Source organism: Callorhinus ursinus, unplaced genomic scaffold (genome assembly GCF_003265705.2).
Source record: "Callorhinus ursinus isolate GAN/ISIS: 27379988/994484 unplaced genomic scaffold, GSC_fseal_2.0 scaffold16, whole genome shotgun sequence".
Taxonomy (NCBI): Eukaryota; Metazoa; Chordata; class Mammalia; order Carnivora; family Otariidae; genus Callorhinus; species Callorhinus ursinus.
Genome location: NW_027397078.1, coordinates 31888922 through 31906264, shown reverse-complemented (window position 1 = coordinate 31906264; position 17343 = coordinate 31888922). Strand labels below are relative to the sequence as shown.

Sequence of the window (17343 nt, the reverse complement as noted above, 5' to 3'; positions counted from 1 at the left end):
ACAGAGAGAGAGGGAACTCCAGCAGGGGGAGTGGGAGAGGGAGAAGCAGCAGGCTTCCCGCCGAACAGGGAGCCCGATGCAGGGTTCGATCCCAGGACCCCGGGATCATGACCTGAGCCGAAGGCAGACGCCTAACGATTGAGCCACCTAGGTGCCCCCAAAATATTACCACTTTAACCTGTAATTGGTGTAAAAAGTATTGAGATAGTTTACATTCTTTTTTTTGTACTAAGTCTTGAAAGCGTGTAGGTGTTTTACACATTTATAGCATATATCACTTGGAATGACCAAGGAGAATAGAATGGCAAAACCAGAGTTTGGGAAGAATGAGGAGACAGGAAATTTAGGTGGCTGAGGTGGGTTCCTGATAGGAAAACCTTGGCACTGGACACAAATTAGGACTTGACATAGAGACTTTAACGCAGGCACAACGTGATGAGTGGTAATTTAGGAAAACTGGTGAATGACAAAACATGGTAAAGGGTATTAAGACCAAGAGGCATGGTATGAAGTCCAGGGTATAGGGCCCTGAACTGGGCTGCTGGTTATGGGCAAGGCAAGAGATAAGCCTGAAAGATCCTTAAAGAAAATATAATGTGATCAGTAAAGTAATAGGCATAGAGATGGAAAGAAGACTGGAACCTTCCCAGCAGTGCTCTTCATCTTATATGTTCAGTGAACAGGCAGTGATTAAAAGCCGCTTCAGTTCTTCTTGGGGCTTATACAACACTGGGAGAGGCAGATAATTAAGCATGTATGCATAGAATTATTACGCCTGTGTGACAAATGTTTTGAAGAAAACAATGTTAGGATTTTTTTTAAAGGGGGGGATCATATAATAAGAGGGTAGTCAGAAAGGTGAGGAGGCGACACTTTTGCCGAAGAGGTGACAAGCCAATAATAGGAGCCAGCCCTGAGCTGAATGAGGGGAAATTGATTTCTGACGAGGAGGAGCAGGAAGTGAGGGGCTAAGACAGGAACGTGCTTTCTCTGTTTCACGAGTTGAAAGAGGGACCCTCCTGAGGCTTGGAGACACAGGGTGGTACAAAGACAAAATAAGTCAAAACCAGGACTAGTCCTCCAGATAAGAACTAGAATTGAGCACATTTTCACTATGGAATCTACAGGTATTTTTGTTGCTCATCAGCAGTATAGGAGTGACAGCTTCATAATGGGAGTGTGGCTCTGCTCACTGAAACATGGTGGGTTAAGATCACTGTTTCTGTTTATTTCACTTTCCCCCTATGAGAAGAACCTGAAAATGAAGGCACTGTTGATCAGAATACTTAATCCTCTTCCTGTTTTGAGGGAAAGTATGAGCAACTACCAAGATATTTCAGTCTGTATTTTGTTAAAGTGGAGGAAGGAGCTGGGAGTATTGGGAGAGGAAAATTTTTCGTTTACTCTTCAAAGTTCTAACTGGTCTAAGAATTAAATTGACATGAGACAGATCGACAGAAAAGAAATCCCAAAAGTTTAAGTACATGCATGTGGAGGCTCAATAATACAGTTGTCATCCAAAGAAATGACCAAAGTGGCTAGCATTTCTACCGTTACAAAGAAACAATAACAATGTGGGGAATTGGCAAGACAAAGAAAACGTATTATTCAGGATCTTCAGTTCGTAAGGAATGCTAAACAGAATTTGGGCTGGAGTAGTAAATTAGTAAAAGGAACAAGGGTTACCTATACAAACTTCTCGGCTCTGAATTTCCTATCTCTGGTGATAAGGTTTGTCTCTTTACCTCCTGGTGCAGGAAGAGTACCTTTCACATGGGAGATTTATTTCTTGCCTTCTGGAGGCAAAGGGGGTTCCAAGTGTTCTTGCACTGGCTGTTTCTTAAGTAACTTTAATTCGAAATAATAAGCCAAAGTGGCACATTTTGGGGTGGCCTGCCCTTGGCACCCACAGGAAGAAAGAACAAAAATGTCACTGTATCTCTCACGACAGTTTATCTTGCAAAACAAACCCTTGGGAAAAGCTGGCTTCACTAGGGTGACAGTCACTAAGGGGCCTTGGTCGGGGGATGGTCTGGGTTCCCAGAGGAGGAAGTGGTGGTGGGGGCAAGGAAACCTTCTAGAAGCTGAACTTGTGAATCAAAGGGCATAAATTGATAGGAGCGTTAAGGTCATAAAAGAGCAATGAAGGAAAAGGCCTGCTTTTCTTGGGCTAGTGTTTGCATGGGTGAGAGCAGATTCTGGGCATTTCCTGAATGGAGTGTGGGGGACGAGTCAAGGTGAAAGGAGGGATCGTCTTGGGGATCTGCTTGTTAGTTTCCTTCTTGCCTAGTCCTTACAGGAGACCCTCATGAATTGGGTTTGAAGAGTGTGAGTTGTCAAACCTTCAGCCATAGTCTGAGTATCTTAGAGGGGGAGGAGTTGCAAGGTCTCTTTGTGCCAGGCATGCTTACAACTGAATCAGGGTTGTTTGCCTGTGTTGGAAGGTGGGAGAAGGGTAGTAAAGTTTCCCCCAAACTGAGAAGACACTTTGAGACCGGAACACAAAGCAGGCCACTCCGTACAGTTTACACCGAGTTTTATTCAGAGTAACTTACTGCGGGGTATCAGGCAGGTGACGGCCGATCCAGACGAGACACAGCTATTCTTTGGAAAGTCTGGACCTTGGTCCACAGATTTTATAGAGCGAGGGGACTCTCGGGGCGCTGTAGTGAGGTCAGAGGGCTCACATGCATTTCACAGGGTTTGCATGCACCTAATTGACAGCCAACATTGAACAGACCTTGTGGCACTATCTGTGCATCGGGAAGGGGAGAGAGACTGTGTTATCTCTGATAGATTCGTAGGAGACCAAGACGAACCTCTCCACATTCTGGCCTTGGCTGGCATTTCTAAGGTACAAATATTAATCTCTAAGGGGCCCATAACACATAGCCGCCAGACAGGTCTGCGAACAAGATGGAGGACCAAAGATGGAGTCAGTATTGTCAGCACCCCTACAAGTTACTTTCTAATTTGCATTCCAATTAGATTATTATATTAAAATATCGTACCAGGCAAATGCATTTTCTGTTTTAGGTTTTTGAAACAAAATTCTTGTTTTCAAAGGAACAAGTTCTTTTATACTAAGAAAATCAGTAAAAACATTGGGTTTGGATCTCTCCAGAGATAAGATGGTACTGTTTTACAGAAAGAAATAGTTAAAAAAAAAAAAAATACCCTGAGTTTGCAGAGACCATGGTTTCTCAACTTACTGACATTTGGGGTCATACAATTCTGTGCATTGTAAGATGTTTAGCTGCATGTCTGGCCTCTGTCCACTAGATGTCAGTAGCACTCTCTTCCAGTTGTGACAGCCCAAAATGTCTCCAGGCGTTGCCAAATGTCTTCTAGGGGCAGCATCCCTCCTTCTGTTGAGAACGACTGGTCTACTCTCAGGAGAGCCCTCTGTCTCATTTTTACCCCCCGCAAAAAAAACCCATACGGCTAGGATTTTGAATTTATAGATTTTAGCAGCTACCCAAGCAAAACAAATGTCTCCTTTGTAAAGGTCAACCGGAGGCAAGTTTCTGGGCCTTTTTAAAATTTTTCTTAAAGATTTTATTTACTTATTTGAGAGAGAGAGGGAGAGGGAGAAACAGCATGAGAGGGGAGAGGGTCAGAGGGAGAAGCAGGCTCCCCTCTGAGGCGGGAGCCCGATGTGGGACTCGATCCCAGGAGTCCGGGATCATGACCCGAGCCGAAGGCAGTCGCTTAACCAACTGAGCCACCCAGGCGCCCTGGGCCTTTTTTTTAAATGAAAAAAGGTGTCTCTGTGAACCTGCCATACAGAGTGGGTTGACTGAATAGCAGCTACCTTATCACTTTCTCAGATCCTTACTCTCATTCTTCGTAGTGGGGTGAGGCTCAGAGGGTCATTGGTAATGATTTATCTCAATTCATGTTTCTTCTGCCTTCCCTACTGCGCTTGGTTCTACCCATCTGGGGTGTTTCTACGGGACAGAGAACTGGAGCACCCCCAATCATGCATGTCGTCCTATCCCTCATGCATGGATGTCTCATCAGCTCTCTGTTACAGGAAGTCCACTGAGATTTATCAGACTTCCCATGAACACCTGGTGCTTGATTCTTTGTAGAAAAATCATTATCAGTGATGTGTGGCAGCTGTGTGGAGTCCCGGGCTCGAGCCCCGCGTCGGGCTCCCTGCTCGGCCGGAAGCCCGCTTCTCCCTCTCCTACTCCCCCTGCTTGTGTTCCTGCTCTCGCTGTCTCTGTGTAAAATAAATAAAAAAAGAAAAGAAATGACTCCTTCTCCTCGCCAGATTCATCGGTACCTTCCTTCATTTTTCCAAAACCCTGGGGTATTGCCCTCATCTCAATTGGAAGAGTGTAATATCGCATTGTATAAAGAATCCAGAAGTCTTCCAAATCACAAGCTAAATTACAGACGCATGCCACGCAAGCCTTTATTCCTACTAGCCCGGCAATTAAAAAATTTACAGTGCTTTAGTGAACACTTGCGTTCCAAAAATTGTCCCTCCTCTTCCCCCGTGGCCTTTGTTGAAGAGAAATCCACGACGGAAAGTTTCATTAATTTGTACTTGTATGTGAACCTGGTTGGTGGGTGGGGCTCAGAAGATGATCAATAAAGAAAGGAAACCCGTTTGAGAATCCCCTCCTTCCACGTGGTGCTAGTCTGCACGCATCTTACTGTCCTCAGGAGACCGGGCGGCACCTGGTTTAGGTGAGAGGAGAGGGTAGACCGAGCGGCTCGTGGCTGACAGAGCAGCAGGCTGCCCCTGCGCCAGGCGCTCTCTGAGCCGCCTCTGTCCCCTGCTTCCGTCGGGCCCATGAGCCCCCGGGTGGCTAATTCCTGAGACTTGGATTCCGTCACCTCGACACACGCCAGCACCGGAGTTGCCTGCCGTGTGATCCCGGATAGCGGTGTCTTGACGATGGCCCCGCTGTGCTTTCTCCTAGTGCACCCGCTCTGGGAGACCGTGGACCTGGTCCCGGGGGGCGAGCGCCAGTCGCCCATCAACATCCGGTGGAGGGACAGCGTCTATGATCCTGGCTTAAAACCGCTCACCATCTCTTACGACCCCACCACCTGCCTCCATGTCTGGAATAACGGGTACTCTTTCCTCGTGGAATTTGAAGATTCTGCAGATAAATCAGGTGAGAGCCCGACTGGTGGTCTTGTCTGGAGTTAAGGGACAGCCTCGTGTCAGCCCAGGCCACACCACACCGCATCCACGGGCACGCAGACCGCCTTGGGCAGTGGCATGGGACTCACTGCACTGAGCTTTTTCAACATATGAAAAAAAATCCCGTCTAGTTTTTATGAACATTTTCTTCTAGTATAGGTAGTACTAATAAGTATGTATATTTCTATATATAGATAGGAGATAGGTTTTGAAATTAAAGCTTTGCCTGAAGTTTATTTTGTGTGTATTGAATATGTACTAATTTTCTCTGCTTGCTTACTTTACAAGACACTTCTACATTAAATAGTATTACTATTTAGATTTAACTGAGCTGATTGCAATACCTTTGAAATGGGGTAAAAAGAATATTCATGTGTACATGACATTATTGTCTTAACAACCAGTTCTACATAGAAAAATGAAAACTCACATTCTGTTTATTTTATTGATTAAACAATGTTACTTGGTTTAATAGAAACACAATTTAAAAGAGATTTTCAAATCCAAATGTTGTATTGCTTTTGAATCTTCTGGTTTTCAACCTACCCAGATATAGACTAATCTGAATGATTTCAAAGTTTACCTGAAACTTTTAGTGTCTGCTGAACACAGAATGTGATTAATTCTATGTAGATTTCTTTTCTCTTTTTCTTCTTTTTTTTTCCAACCAAACTTGATGGTATCAAGTAATCTTAGTCTGAAATAATTTTTAGTTGAAATACTATATCTTTAAAGAGTGGCTCTCAACCAGTGGCAGTTTTGCCCCATCTCCCTCCCCAGGGGCTGGGGGACTTGGCAACATGTGTAGGCATTTTCAGTTGTCACCCTTGCGGAGTAGGGTGGAGGGAGGTGCAACTGATATCTTTTGGGTCGAGGCCAGAAAAACTGCTGAAGGAAACTACAGTACACAGGGCAGCACTCACAAAGACTTACCCAGCCTCAAAAATCAATAGAGCCTCCGAGATTGAGAAACCCTTTCAGAAATTAGTTTTCTCTCGTGAATATGAGGACATGAGCCCATGAAAGTGTGAGTGAATGAAGTAAAAAATGTAACCTAAAGCATAAACAGAAGTGTTCCCTCCTGTATCTGTCCTGGTCCTGGCTCTAGGATTCTCACCTGTATCTTGGTTCTCTCTTCATTTTCCTAGTGATGCTCTGATACTTAGACCCAGCCCTCTGGCCCCAGCCACAAACTGACTGTTTCTCCATTGGGAATTATCTCCGGCTCTCTTCCCTTTGACCTGCTTCTCTGCTGTGATCCAGGAAGTGCTCAAGTCTGTCCTTAAGAGTTTAGGTGTCCCTATGTTCCCCCATTTTCTTCTTTCTCCCCCAGGGTATGACCTAGCCCCCTAACCTTGACCATCTTACATATATTTCTCAAACTAAGAAGAAAGTAATTACTCCTTTTCCTCCCAAATCCATTAGTATCTTTCCTAGTTTTTTCCAAAACCCCGTAGTGTGCCCCCATCTCAACTGGAAGCCTGTAATATTACACTGTATATAAGGATTCCAGAAATCTTCAAACTAGCAACCTACATTCCTATGTCCCAGATGACCACCTTGCATGATGATGAGCTTTACTTTGTCTCTGTCGAATTCTACTGTTATTCCTGCCAACTAGACTAGTGGGCAGACCCAGTCTGTAAACACCAACTCTCATGCGTGCACTTGGGATGCGTGGCGATCCTCTCAAGTCTCAGTCCTGTGTAGGGCCCTGGCAACCTTCTTTCTTTTTTTCTGAGGATCCTAAATGTTGGTTAGCCTTCTAATGACCTTGCTGATCTAGAGACTGTGTGTTTCCAATCTATGATTGCTTCATTGAGTTGGAAATTGTGGGAAGTTGTTCAATCGGTTTCTTAACCAAGTGATTAATCTCCAGATCATTCCAGGCACATAGCTTTCTGTTTTATTTTTTAGCCATTTTTTTTTCTTTTGAACAATAGATTCAAGAATGCTTTTCCACCCGTTTGCTTGGGCCGTCTCAGATGGAAAACAAATGACTTGATTTTCCTCATAATAGCAATGAGGTACCTCCCAAGACAACTAACTAAATCATTCCTTGACGTCACCTTCCCTAAGTGTGTCAGAGTGTCACACTGTTTTTACAAAACATACAAGAAAAATTGTGGAGAGGTTGCTAATTTTCTGCTTGTTTTGTTAGGAAGGACCAAAATAGGTAACCTCTTTTTATTAAGCGTTAATAATCATTTTCTTTAAGATACCATTAATCTATGATAAGTACCTAACTTTCTCTATCTCTTTCTTTTTCCACATTTCAGTGGTTGCCTCCTATTTCCTGCTTATTCTTCATTGCTATTTCTCCATGCTGTTGCAAAATAATTCATAGCATTCAAAGAGGAAGAAAGAGTGAATGAACATAAAACCTAAAGAAAAAGTAAAAGAGAGCAAAGACTACCTAGAAGTGAAGAAAGGCAAGAACATTGGTTCTAATTCTAGAAAGGAAAGGAGCTAATAAATATCAATGTCTATAAATTTTAAAAAACTAGGCAATGCTGCTGCAGTGTGCTTTACAAAGAACTCGGGATAAGGTATGTGAGGAAAGGGTTTGGGGAAGGTATGTGATAAAAAGAAAACATACCAGACCTTATGGGATGCAGCAAAAGCAGTGCTTAGAGGGAAATTAGACATGAAAATGCCTATATTGGAGAAGAAGAAATTTCTCAAATCAATAACCTAGCTTTCCACCTTAAGGAGCTAGAAGGAGAAGAGCGAACTAACCCCAAAGCAGACACAAAGAAGGGCATAATAAAGGACAGAGCAGAAATCAGTGAAGTCAAAAGTTGATTCTCCAGAAAGATCAACCAAACTGATAAACTCTTAGACAGGTGGACCAAGAACACAAATAAGAGAAGATTCAAATTACTAAAATCAGGAATGAAAGAGGGACATCACCACCAACCTTATCGAAATTAAAAGGATAATAAGAGAAGGTATGTGAGCGTCTTGTACCGCCACCCATTGCTGGGTGTTGTTTTCTTATTTGTCTCCCCTGAGTAGGACACAGACAGTGATTTTAATGAGTGCCTGTGAGGGATACAAAATATTCTGGGGAAGGGCACTAAATTATGCCCTTGAATGATCTCTAATAATTCTACCTCCTCCATAAGTACCCTCATCGCCTATGTCACCAGGCCTCAAAGAGAGGAAGAGATGAGTCCTGTTGTTCTCCTAAGGGTGCTTCCTGCCCCATCATGCATCACTTTACACTTTTATGGGGCATCACCGGTAAAGCCAGGAAGAATGCTTCCACAGACATTTGAAGTTCTTCCGAATTTTGGTCCCACATTTACTTTTTCAACAATGTGATGATTTTTAGCAGATTTACAAGGTGGTGGAACCATTAGAGCAGTCCAATTTTAGAACATTTCCATCACCCCCAGACAGTTTCGTGCCCATTTCCTTGCATTTAGTTTCATTTGTTTGGATCCTGTGTATCACCTTTCCCTTTATCATCCCGTTCTCTGCTAGCTCCTTCACCTTCACGTTAAAAGCAAAAGAAGGGAGCGAACATTACGTAGATTGCACACCATAGGCCCAGCACTAGGCTGGGTGTTTTATATTTGTTGTCTAATTTTTTGCAAGTTTAATCCTTTCTCACCTTAGAAAACCAAAAGAACAAAATGTCAACAAGCTCAAATAAATAAATATATATTTGTTTGAAATATCTTATGACTACTCTGCTTTCTAATTTCCTATCTTCCGTCTCCCTTCTCTGCTTGTTTCTTGCTGACTGTACTTGGCCCCTCTCATCTACACTTCTTCTCCCACTTACCCCACCCTTTTCCTCGCTCTTGCTGAGGATACCAGTGATGTTTCAATTAACAAACCCAACAGACACTTTGTAGTCCATTTCTTTAGTCCCTGGTTTCATGGAGGATCTTCTAAGTTCCAGGCACTGTGCCAGGTGCCCAGAATAGAAAGAGGAAGAAGGGATGGTCACTGCCTTTAAGGAGCTTACAATGTCGGGGGGTAGACAGACCCTTGAAGAGACATCGCTAATGCAGAGTGCTAAGTGCTGTGAGGGAAGTGTTCACGTGGGCTCCAGTGGGAGAAGGCTTCCTGGCAGAGGTGACATCTGGGTAGTCCACAAGGAGGTGGAGGTTCAAGGAAGTGCAATGCTTGTATTAGGTATTACTGTGTGTAGAGTGCAAGAAGGAAGACAAGCACGTCCTGAGGTAGGCAGGAGCCGATACTCAGAGTTCTGCAGACCGTGCCTAGAGATGGGGAATCTGGGTGCACCTTACCTGGGAACTCTTGCTCTAGGTCTTGCACTCGGCTGTGATTGAGGTGTTAGCTGCGGTTGGCGTTTCATCTCCAGGCTCCTCTGGCAAAGGATCCTCTTCCAAATTCACTCAAGTGGCCATTGGCAGGATTCAGTTTCTCTCAGGGCCTCAGTTCTTTGCTGGCTGATGGCCAGAGGCCGCTCCCTTTTCCTTGCCAAGTGGGCCTCTCCGTAGGGCAGCTCACAACATGGCAGCTGGCTTCGTCAGAGCGAGCAAGTAAGAAGAGTCTGAGAGGGCAAGCGAGATGGCAACCAGCATCTTTTTGTAACCTAATCTCAAAGGTGACATCCCATCAGTTTTGCCCTTAGAAGCAAGTCACAAGGTCCAGCTCATACTCAGGGGAAATTACATAAGGGTGTGAAGACCAGGAGATAGGGATCACTGAGAGTCATCTTAGAAACTGCCAGGACACATGGCCAATGACACAAAGCCCATTAATGCAAACTGAGGTCCTTTTCCTGTAAAGTGAATGCTCTTAACCACATCATACAGGAGAATACTTCCCTGCCTCACTTCTTCCCTATGTACAATTTATATAGGTGTAGTACCCAGCACATGTAGAGACTTTTTTTAAAAAGATTTTATTTATTTATTTGAGAGAGAGTGAGAGCATGAGTTGGGGGTAAGGGGCAGCAGGAGAGGGAGAAGCAGACTCCCTGCTGAGCAGGGAGCCCGACACCGGGCTCGATCCCAGGACCCTGGGACCATGACCTGAGCTGAAGGCAGATGCTTAACCGACTGAGCCACCCAGGCGCCCCTACATGTAGAGACTTAATGATTTTTCTGGCTAGAAGTGCCCAAGTCAGATGCCTGGGTATCTAACTTCTCTCCCAGAGATCACAAAGACAGAGGTACAGTGCCGTAGAGATAATGAGCCTGAGCCAGGCTGGGAGAGTGGAAGAAACGGCAGTGATGGTGACTGAAGAACTGTCAGGACCATCTAAAGGCAGTGGCCATTTCTCCCGCCCAGCCTGTTGCCTGGAGAGCATGTGCCCAAAATGGGCAGGACATCTCTTTCTCAAGTGGCAAATGTGGATTTTTATGTGAAATTGTCTAGCTTTAAATGTTGGTAATGAACTTTAAAATGTATTTAGTATTGTGTGGGTGAATCAAAACACACCTGAAGACCAGTTCTGCCCCCTTCCCCCTGCAGCTACCCATTGCTGACATCTCTTTGCCTTGCTCATTATCTTGGGAGGGGAGACACAGTGAGTGTCCAGGGTATGTTGCCAGTTTTTCTGGGGATAGGAGAGAAGGCCTTCCTCTCTCACCTTGCTCACTTAACTTGGGACGAGACCTTCAATTTCATTAAACACATTAGATTGAATATCTGCCAAAATCAAGCTCACAGTATGGAGCTGGCATAGCAAAACACGTTTTGGGAAGATAATTTTATTTTTATTTCAGTATGCTCTAGTACCATCCTCCTAGTAACTTAGTGAATCAGGTGGTATTATTCTCTGCACCTCCCCTGCCCCTCAAAGAAAAGTTCTCATTGGTATCTTTGCTCACCTCTTTAGAAAACTTTTTTTTTTAAAGATTTTATTTATTTATTTGACAGAGGGAGAGACAGCGAAGAGAGGGAACACAAGCAGGGGGAGTGGGAGAGGGAGAAGCAGGCTTCCCGCCGAGCAGGGTGCCTGACGTGGGGCTCGATCCCAGGACCCTGGGATCATGACCTGAGCCGAAGACAGACGCTTAACAACTGAGCCACCCAGGTGCCCCTTTCAAAAACTTTTTTTATTTTTTTATTTTTAAAGATTTTATTTATTTATTTGAGAGAGAGAATGAGAGATAGAGAGCACGAGAGGGAAGAGGGTCAGAGGGAGAAGCAGACTCCCTGCCGAGCAGGGAGCCTGATGTGGGACTCGATCCCGGGACTCCAGGATCATGACCTGAGCCGAAGGCAGTCGCTTAACCAACTGAGCCACCCAGGCGCCCTCAAAAACTTTTTTTTAAAGAAATTATGTAAAATATTTTCAAAAGGCAGTAAGATAATAGCAGACCACTGCATGACATATCCAGTGTATTTGGTCCTTGGGGGTTGCTGTTGTCATACATAAAATTCAGCTAGTGATGCAAGAAACACTAAAGATCACTAAGATAGATGTGATGGGTGGGTTTTGTGCTGTTGTACTGGTTTAACCCTGGACAGACATCACCAGGGTTGGATTAGATGGAAGAAAAGAGGAACTAATTAATATGTGTTAGCAAATTCAAGGGAAAAAATACCAGCACAACCTGAAGTCTGAGGAAGGGTGATTTTAAAATCTCATTTTATCTGAATATTTTGCGTTTAATGTATTGATTTCACTAGTTCAGAAAACTCTAAACAGAAGGTATTTATTATCCAACATGGTGAGGCCAGTGGTAGAGTGTGGATGACTCACATTGTTCACTGTGTTCAAAGAGAGAGGGGTGATAATTTTTCACTTGCAAAATTCCTATTCCATTTCAATGACAGGGAAAGAAATGCTAGTATCTTCCCAAATTGGAAGACAAGGGGCACCCGGCTGGCTCAGTTGATAGAGCATGTGACTCTTGATCTCAGGGTTGTGAGTTTGAGCCCCATGTTAGGTATAGAGTTTACTTAAGAAAAAAAAAACATATCCGTGCATAAAGAAAGAGAGCATCTTTTGTCCCCACATTTCAGTTTTATGAGATTGGATTGGATAAATATGCTAAGAGAAATTTGCATTTTATTGCACAATTAGAAAGCAGGCACAATAATTCAAGGTCAAGATCATGTTCTAGGAAGAGGACTCCCTCATCTTCTAGGCATAGGCAATCAAGAAGCAGATTGAGAAGGAGATCCCATTCTAAGTCAAGGAGTAGGCAGGGATCCAAACGTCCAAGACAGAAAAGATTTCATTCCAGAGAGAGAGAGGTAGAAGGTAAAGGAGTACATCAAAAACCAGGGCCTAAAAGAAAGAAGGTAACGACAAGGAATGTTCCAAAATACCACCAAAAAGTTAGAGCACAGCCAGACGTTCCAGAAGCGGAAGCCGAGAGAGACAAGGACGAAGTAGGAGTGGCACAAGATCTCCTAAGAGCCTAGGTCACCTAAGAGAAAATCGTCTCACTCACCATCCCCTAGAAGACAAAAAGAAGAAGAAGAAAGATAAAGACAAAGAAAGAAGAGATAAAAAGAGAATAATCAACAAGCAGGAAGAAGAAAAGGAAAGATCGGGAAAAGGATCATCGGGAAAGAAAATCAGAGAGTGACAAAGATGTAAAAGTTACACAGGATTGTGATGGAGAGAAACAAGGGGATGATAGCGACAAAGAGAAAAAAGAGAAGAGGCCAACAGAACCAAGTTCCCCTAAAACAAAAAACTGTTCTGTGGAAAAAGGAATTGGTGATTCACTAAGAGAATCAAAGTGAACGGAGCTGATCATCGTGAAGAAGATAGACATGTGAGTGGCTGCACGTTGCCTCCATGGGGAGCCAGCTGCGTACTCCTACCAGCGGCCGTTCCTTTGTCTGACTTCTTAATGCTGTATTTGTTTTTCTCAAACCCACATGGATACAGTTCTGAGTTGTAAATGGTTACATAGCTCCTGATACTGATATTAGTTACTCACATCCCCAAAGCTCGTGCAGAGTGATACAGGAGTAACCAGTTCCTGACATGATGAAATCTGATTGGGTAACCAAGCCATTTGAGTCTTCCGGTGCTGCTTCATAACAAACATGAAAAGCAGCGTGCATCCACAGCAGGCGTGAATTGTTCATGTTGTGTGATCTCCTTTATTAAGTAAGTTCACTTATAGTATTTCTAGAATTTGATTCATTGCTGCAATAGAGCCATATAGGGAATGCGTGTTAATTGTGGCAGGAATATCCTAAATGCCATTAAAATCCTCCAACGTAATGGATCTGCTTATGGTCTTGTGTGCTGACATGACAGATTAGCGTTCTTATAGTTACATCTGAAAATGAACATTTGAAATAGATAATCCTTTAAGCCTCATAGCTAAATTTTTGTGGCTTTTGTTTAACTTTGAAAGGTTATGTATGCACTCATTTTTTTTTTAATGGCCGACTAGGCTTTAATTACAGAAACAAGATTTCAAATGAAACTGTCTTTGGCAGTGAATAAGTAGCATATTTTGAAGTAGAGTCATATACTTTTTCATTAAGGTGTTTAGGAATTTTTTTTCCCTGAAATCATTTATCCCACCTCTACGGCAGTGAAAGCTATCTGCCTGAGTCCATCTGTAAAAGAAAGTCGTCTCTTGTCCTGATTTTCAATTTTCCACTCTTTCATTAATTTGTTTTCATCTCAGTATTGGAAAAGGGGGTAGTGCATTTTAAATGGACCTTCATATAAGACAGATGTACTTTATAAGGTACTTTTTATTTGACCTCAAGTATAAAACCAATACCTTTTGTTACTGTTACTGCAATAGTAGTCTGATGCACACGGTGGTGGCATGTGAAATGAGGCTGGGTTCTTAGTTACAGGAGTTTCAAGCTTCACTTCTGTGCGGTAGAAACTAAAGTAGGCTACAGTCTATGCCATGTTGATGTACAGTTTCTAAAATTGTTTTACAAGACTTTGATAATAAAACCCTTAAACTTATTTCATGTTCCTGTAAAAAAAAAAAAAGTGGGCACAGTAAATATAGAATATAAAAATAAGTCAAGAATTGGCCTATAACAGTTGTAGGTAGCTTGGAGTGCCGTTAAATCTCAGTGTCTTTCAGAGTGCAGGTCGTGCCCTGATACCTGTATTGACTGTGTGGAAATCAAGTTTCTATACACTCGTATCTAATATCTAAGTGGGCTCCGCTTAAGACAGGTTTATGTAGAAGGTCCACCCAAAGCTCTGGCCTTCCCCCCCCCAACATTCCTCCATGGTATGAAAAACTGCCCCCTGAATTGTTGGGCGTGCCATTTCAGTGATCGAGGGAGGACCCCTGGAGCACAACTGCCGATTGAAGCAATTCCATTTTCACTGGGGTGCCGTCGACGCCTGGGGCTCCGAGCACACCGTGGACAGCAAATGTTACCCGGCAGAGGTATGTTGAGCAGCTTGGGAGCAGTGACAACTGTGAGGGGGGGACAGTGCTGTGTTTCTAAGACAGCCTCAGGAAAAGTTGGGGCGGGGGGGTCCTATAAATGCTAAAGCGCTCTCTCAGGCATATGTGATTACTCCCAGTTTATACATGCAAACATGATGATCTGCCCTCATCTCAAATAACAGAGCAGAAATGAACCTTAAGATCCTAAAACAGAATCCTTCCAGAATTCTAAGCTAGGCTCAAATTATAGCCTGAAGTTATAACTCAGGCCACCATGCAGGGCCACCAGGTTGAATTAATCCAAGTGAAAATTGGTAGGAGCCTCAAGGAAGGCTGTGGAGATAGAAATAGAGGAAAAGAGCAAGATTTAACAGGCATTTCTGAAATAAAAAGGCACAGGACTTGGAGGCAGGGTCCACTTCAGGAGAGGAGAGGAACAAGTGAACCGTGACCTTGAGGGTCTACTTGGGAGGCTGGGTGATGATGCATTCGTGAATGATGGACAAGAAATAATTTGTAGGGAAGTATAGGGAAGGCATAAGGAAGTAGAATTTCTTCTTACAATTTTTCCCCGAATTTAGTTTTAGATGTTACCTTAAAAAGAAGCACATTTTAAGTGGTTATCCCTCAAAGAAATTTGTCTTCAACTCTTGTCTAATTCCCATGGAGAGAATCTATTTCTCTCAACATAAACCTCTCTCCTTAGGATGCAAATAGATTTTGGATATGATGGGTTCATGCAAATCAGTATGGGAATGGACAGATGTTGCTCCCTCACTGAAATATTACTCACCTTGTTGTATTTTTTTTTTTTTATTTTTCTCCAAATAAATTCCCTCTATTCAGAAGTAATATTAGGGGTGCCTGGGTGGCTCGTCAGTTGAGTGGCTGACTCTTGATTTTGGCTTGGGTCATGATCTCAGGGTCCTGGGATTGAGTCCCGCTGATCAGGCTCTACCCTCTGTGTAGAGTCTGCTTGAGAGTCTCTCTCTCTCTCTCTCTCTCTCTCTCTCTCTCTCTCTCTCCCCCCCCCCCCCCGATAAATAAGTAAATATTTTTTATTTTATTTATTTATTTATTTATTTATTTATTTATTTGAGAGAGAGAACGAGATAGAGAATGAGAGGGGGGAGGGTCAGAGGGAGAAGCAGACTCCCTGCTAAGCAGGGAGCCCGATGTGGAACTCGATCCCAGGACTCCAGGTTCATGACCTGAGCCGAAGGCAGTCGTCCAACCAACTGAGCCACCCAGGTGCCCGATAAATCTTTTTTTAAAAAAGAAGTAACATCAATTGCTGCTCCTGCATGCAATTCTTCCTATTTATTTCTCTCATTTTGCACCAGATTGGTGTATGCTTTTCTCAGTGGCTTTATTTGGGTGAGGGACCATGTTAAAATACCGTATTGAATAAGGCTGTTTGTTCTGGAGTGATCCTGTGCGGTCATGTGTCAAACCAGCTTTTAATGGTGTTTCAGCTGCATTTGGTACATTGGAATGCAGCCAAATTTGAAAACTTTGAGGATGCAGCATTGGAAGAACATGGTTTGGCTGTGATCGGAGTATTTTTAAAGGTAAGAAAGTCTGACCAACTTTAAATGATGTGTTGTATCCTAGGATGAAAAGATACAACATTGTAACATTAAGATCTAAGTGTATTGGGATTAAAAAGAAACAATGACTGGCTTGTGGAATGTTGTACACCTGAAACTAAAGTAATATTGTGTGTCAACTACACTTCAACTTAAGAAAACAGGAAAGAAACAAAATGAACAGTGGTTAAAATACAAGATTGCTATGAATATATTTCAAGTGGTATAAAAATGCACAGTCCAGTAGAGTAGTCACAAGCCACATGTGGCAAATGAGCTCTCGAAATGGGCCTACTTGGTGGAAAAATTTTTAATTTTAATTAATTAAAATTTCAACATAAGGACTGATATTTAAGTGGAGCAGGGGCACGTTTCCCTGCAGGCACGCAGACCCTGTCAGCAAACAGCCTGCTCATTTGTTCTGTATCTAATTGAATTCAGTGACGTTTTTAGTGATCTAAGTTACCAGTTTAAGTGTAGTATAAGTCGTGTGATTGGTTTGTTTTTATGTAATCACCAGGTGACTAATTTTATTTCACATTCTGTCATGATTTCAAAAGTGAGATGTCAGTTGTTTTTAATATTTTCTCATTGCTGCTCTTTTAGCTAGGCAAACATCACAAAGAGCTACAGAAATTGGTGGATGCTTTGCCATTGATCAAGCATAAGGTAATACTATTTTTCCCTAAGTCACTTGAAATACATGTTATGTTTAATCTCAAGAGTAGAGACACTCACAAGGCACATTGCGAGTTGTCGTGAAAGAGCACTTGCCACTTCATATGCGTGTGTTGAGAGCCCCCGGCCCTGGGACACCTTACAGGGGCGGAAGTGGTTCTGTGGGCGCACGCTGACCGCTTTGGTTTTGCTGCCCTGCCCTAGCACTGGGGGACTCGGGAACCCAGTGCTCTCCCCTCCTCTGCTCCTTCTGAGTCCCTGTGGAAACACCCAGGGCAGCCCTGTTGACTCGACCTCCCATCCCACGGGCAGGGAGCAGAGAAGCGTTTGACAGAAACGTGGCTTGGCCGGCTGTAAAGAACAATGACCCGTATTCTTCAGAATGGATACCTTTGTCCAGGCCCCAGGACTAACTGTTCATGATTCAGAATCCCGAAGGGGCTGTTCCCTGGAGGTCCGCATCTTCTCTCTCTCTCTCCCTCTCTCTCCCTCTCTCTCCCTCTCTCTCCCTCTCTCTCCCTCTCTCTCCCTCCCTCTCCCTCTCTCTCCCTCTCTCTCCCTCTCTCTCCCTCTCTCTCCC

General features: G+C 43.5%; 1 protein-coding gene across 2 annotated transcripts in view; it reads left to right on the top strand.

Moving 5' to 3' along the window:
• CA5B (carbonic anhydrase 5B) overlaps positions 1-17343 on the top strand; it is a 40551-nt gene that overhangs the window by 14829 nt on the left and 8379 nt on the right. For both annotated transcript variants that reach the window (XM_025857517.2, XM_073902050.1), the window contains exons 3-6: positions 4938-5135; positions 14375-14493; positions 15972-16067; positions 16692-16754. In XM_025857517.2, the coding sequence (XP_025713302.1) occupies positions 4938-5135; positions 14375-14493; positions 15972-16067; positions 16692-16754 (476 nt within the window). The remainder of the gene's footprint in view (positions 1-4937; positions 5136-14374; positions 14494-15971; positions 16068-16691; positions 16755-17343) is intronic.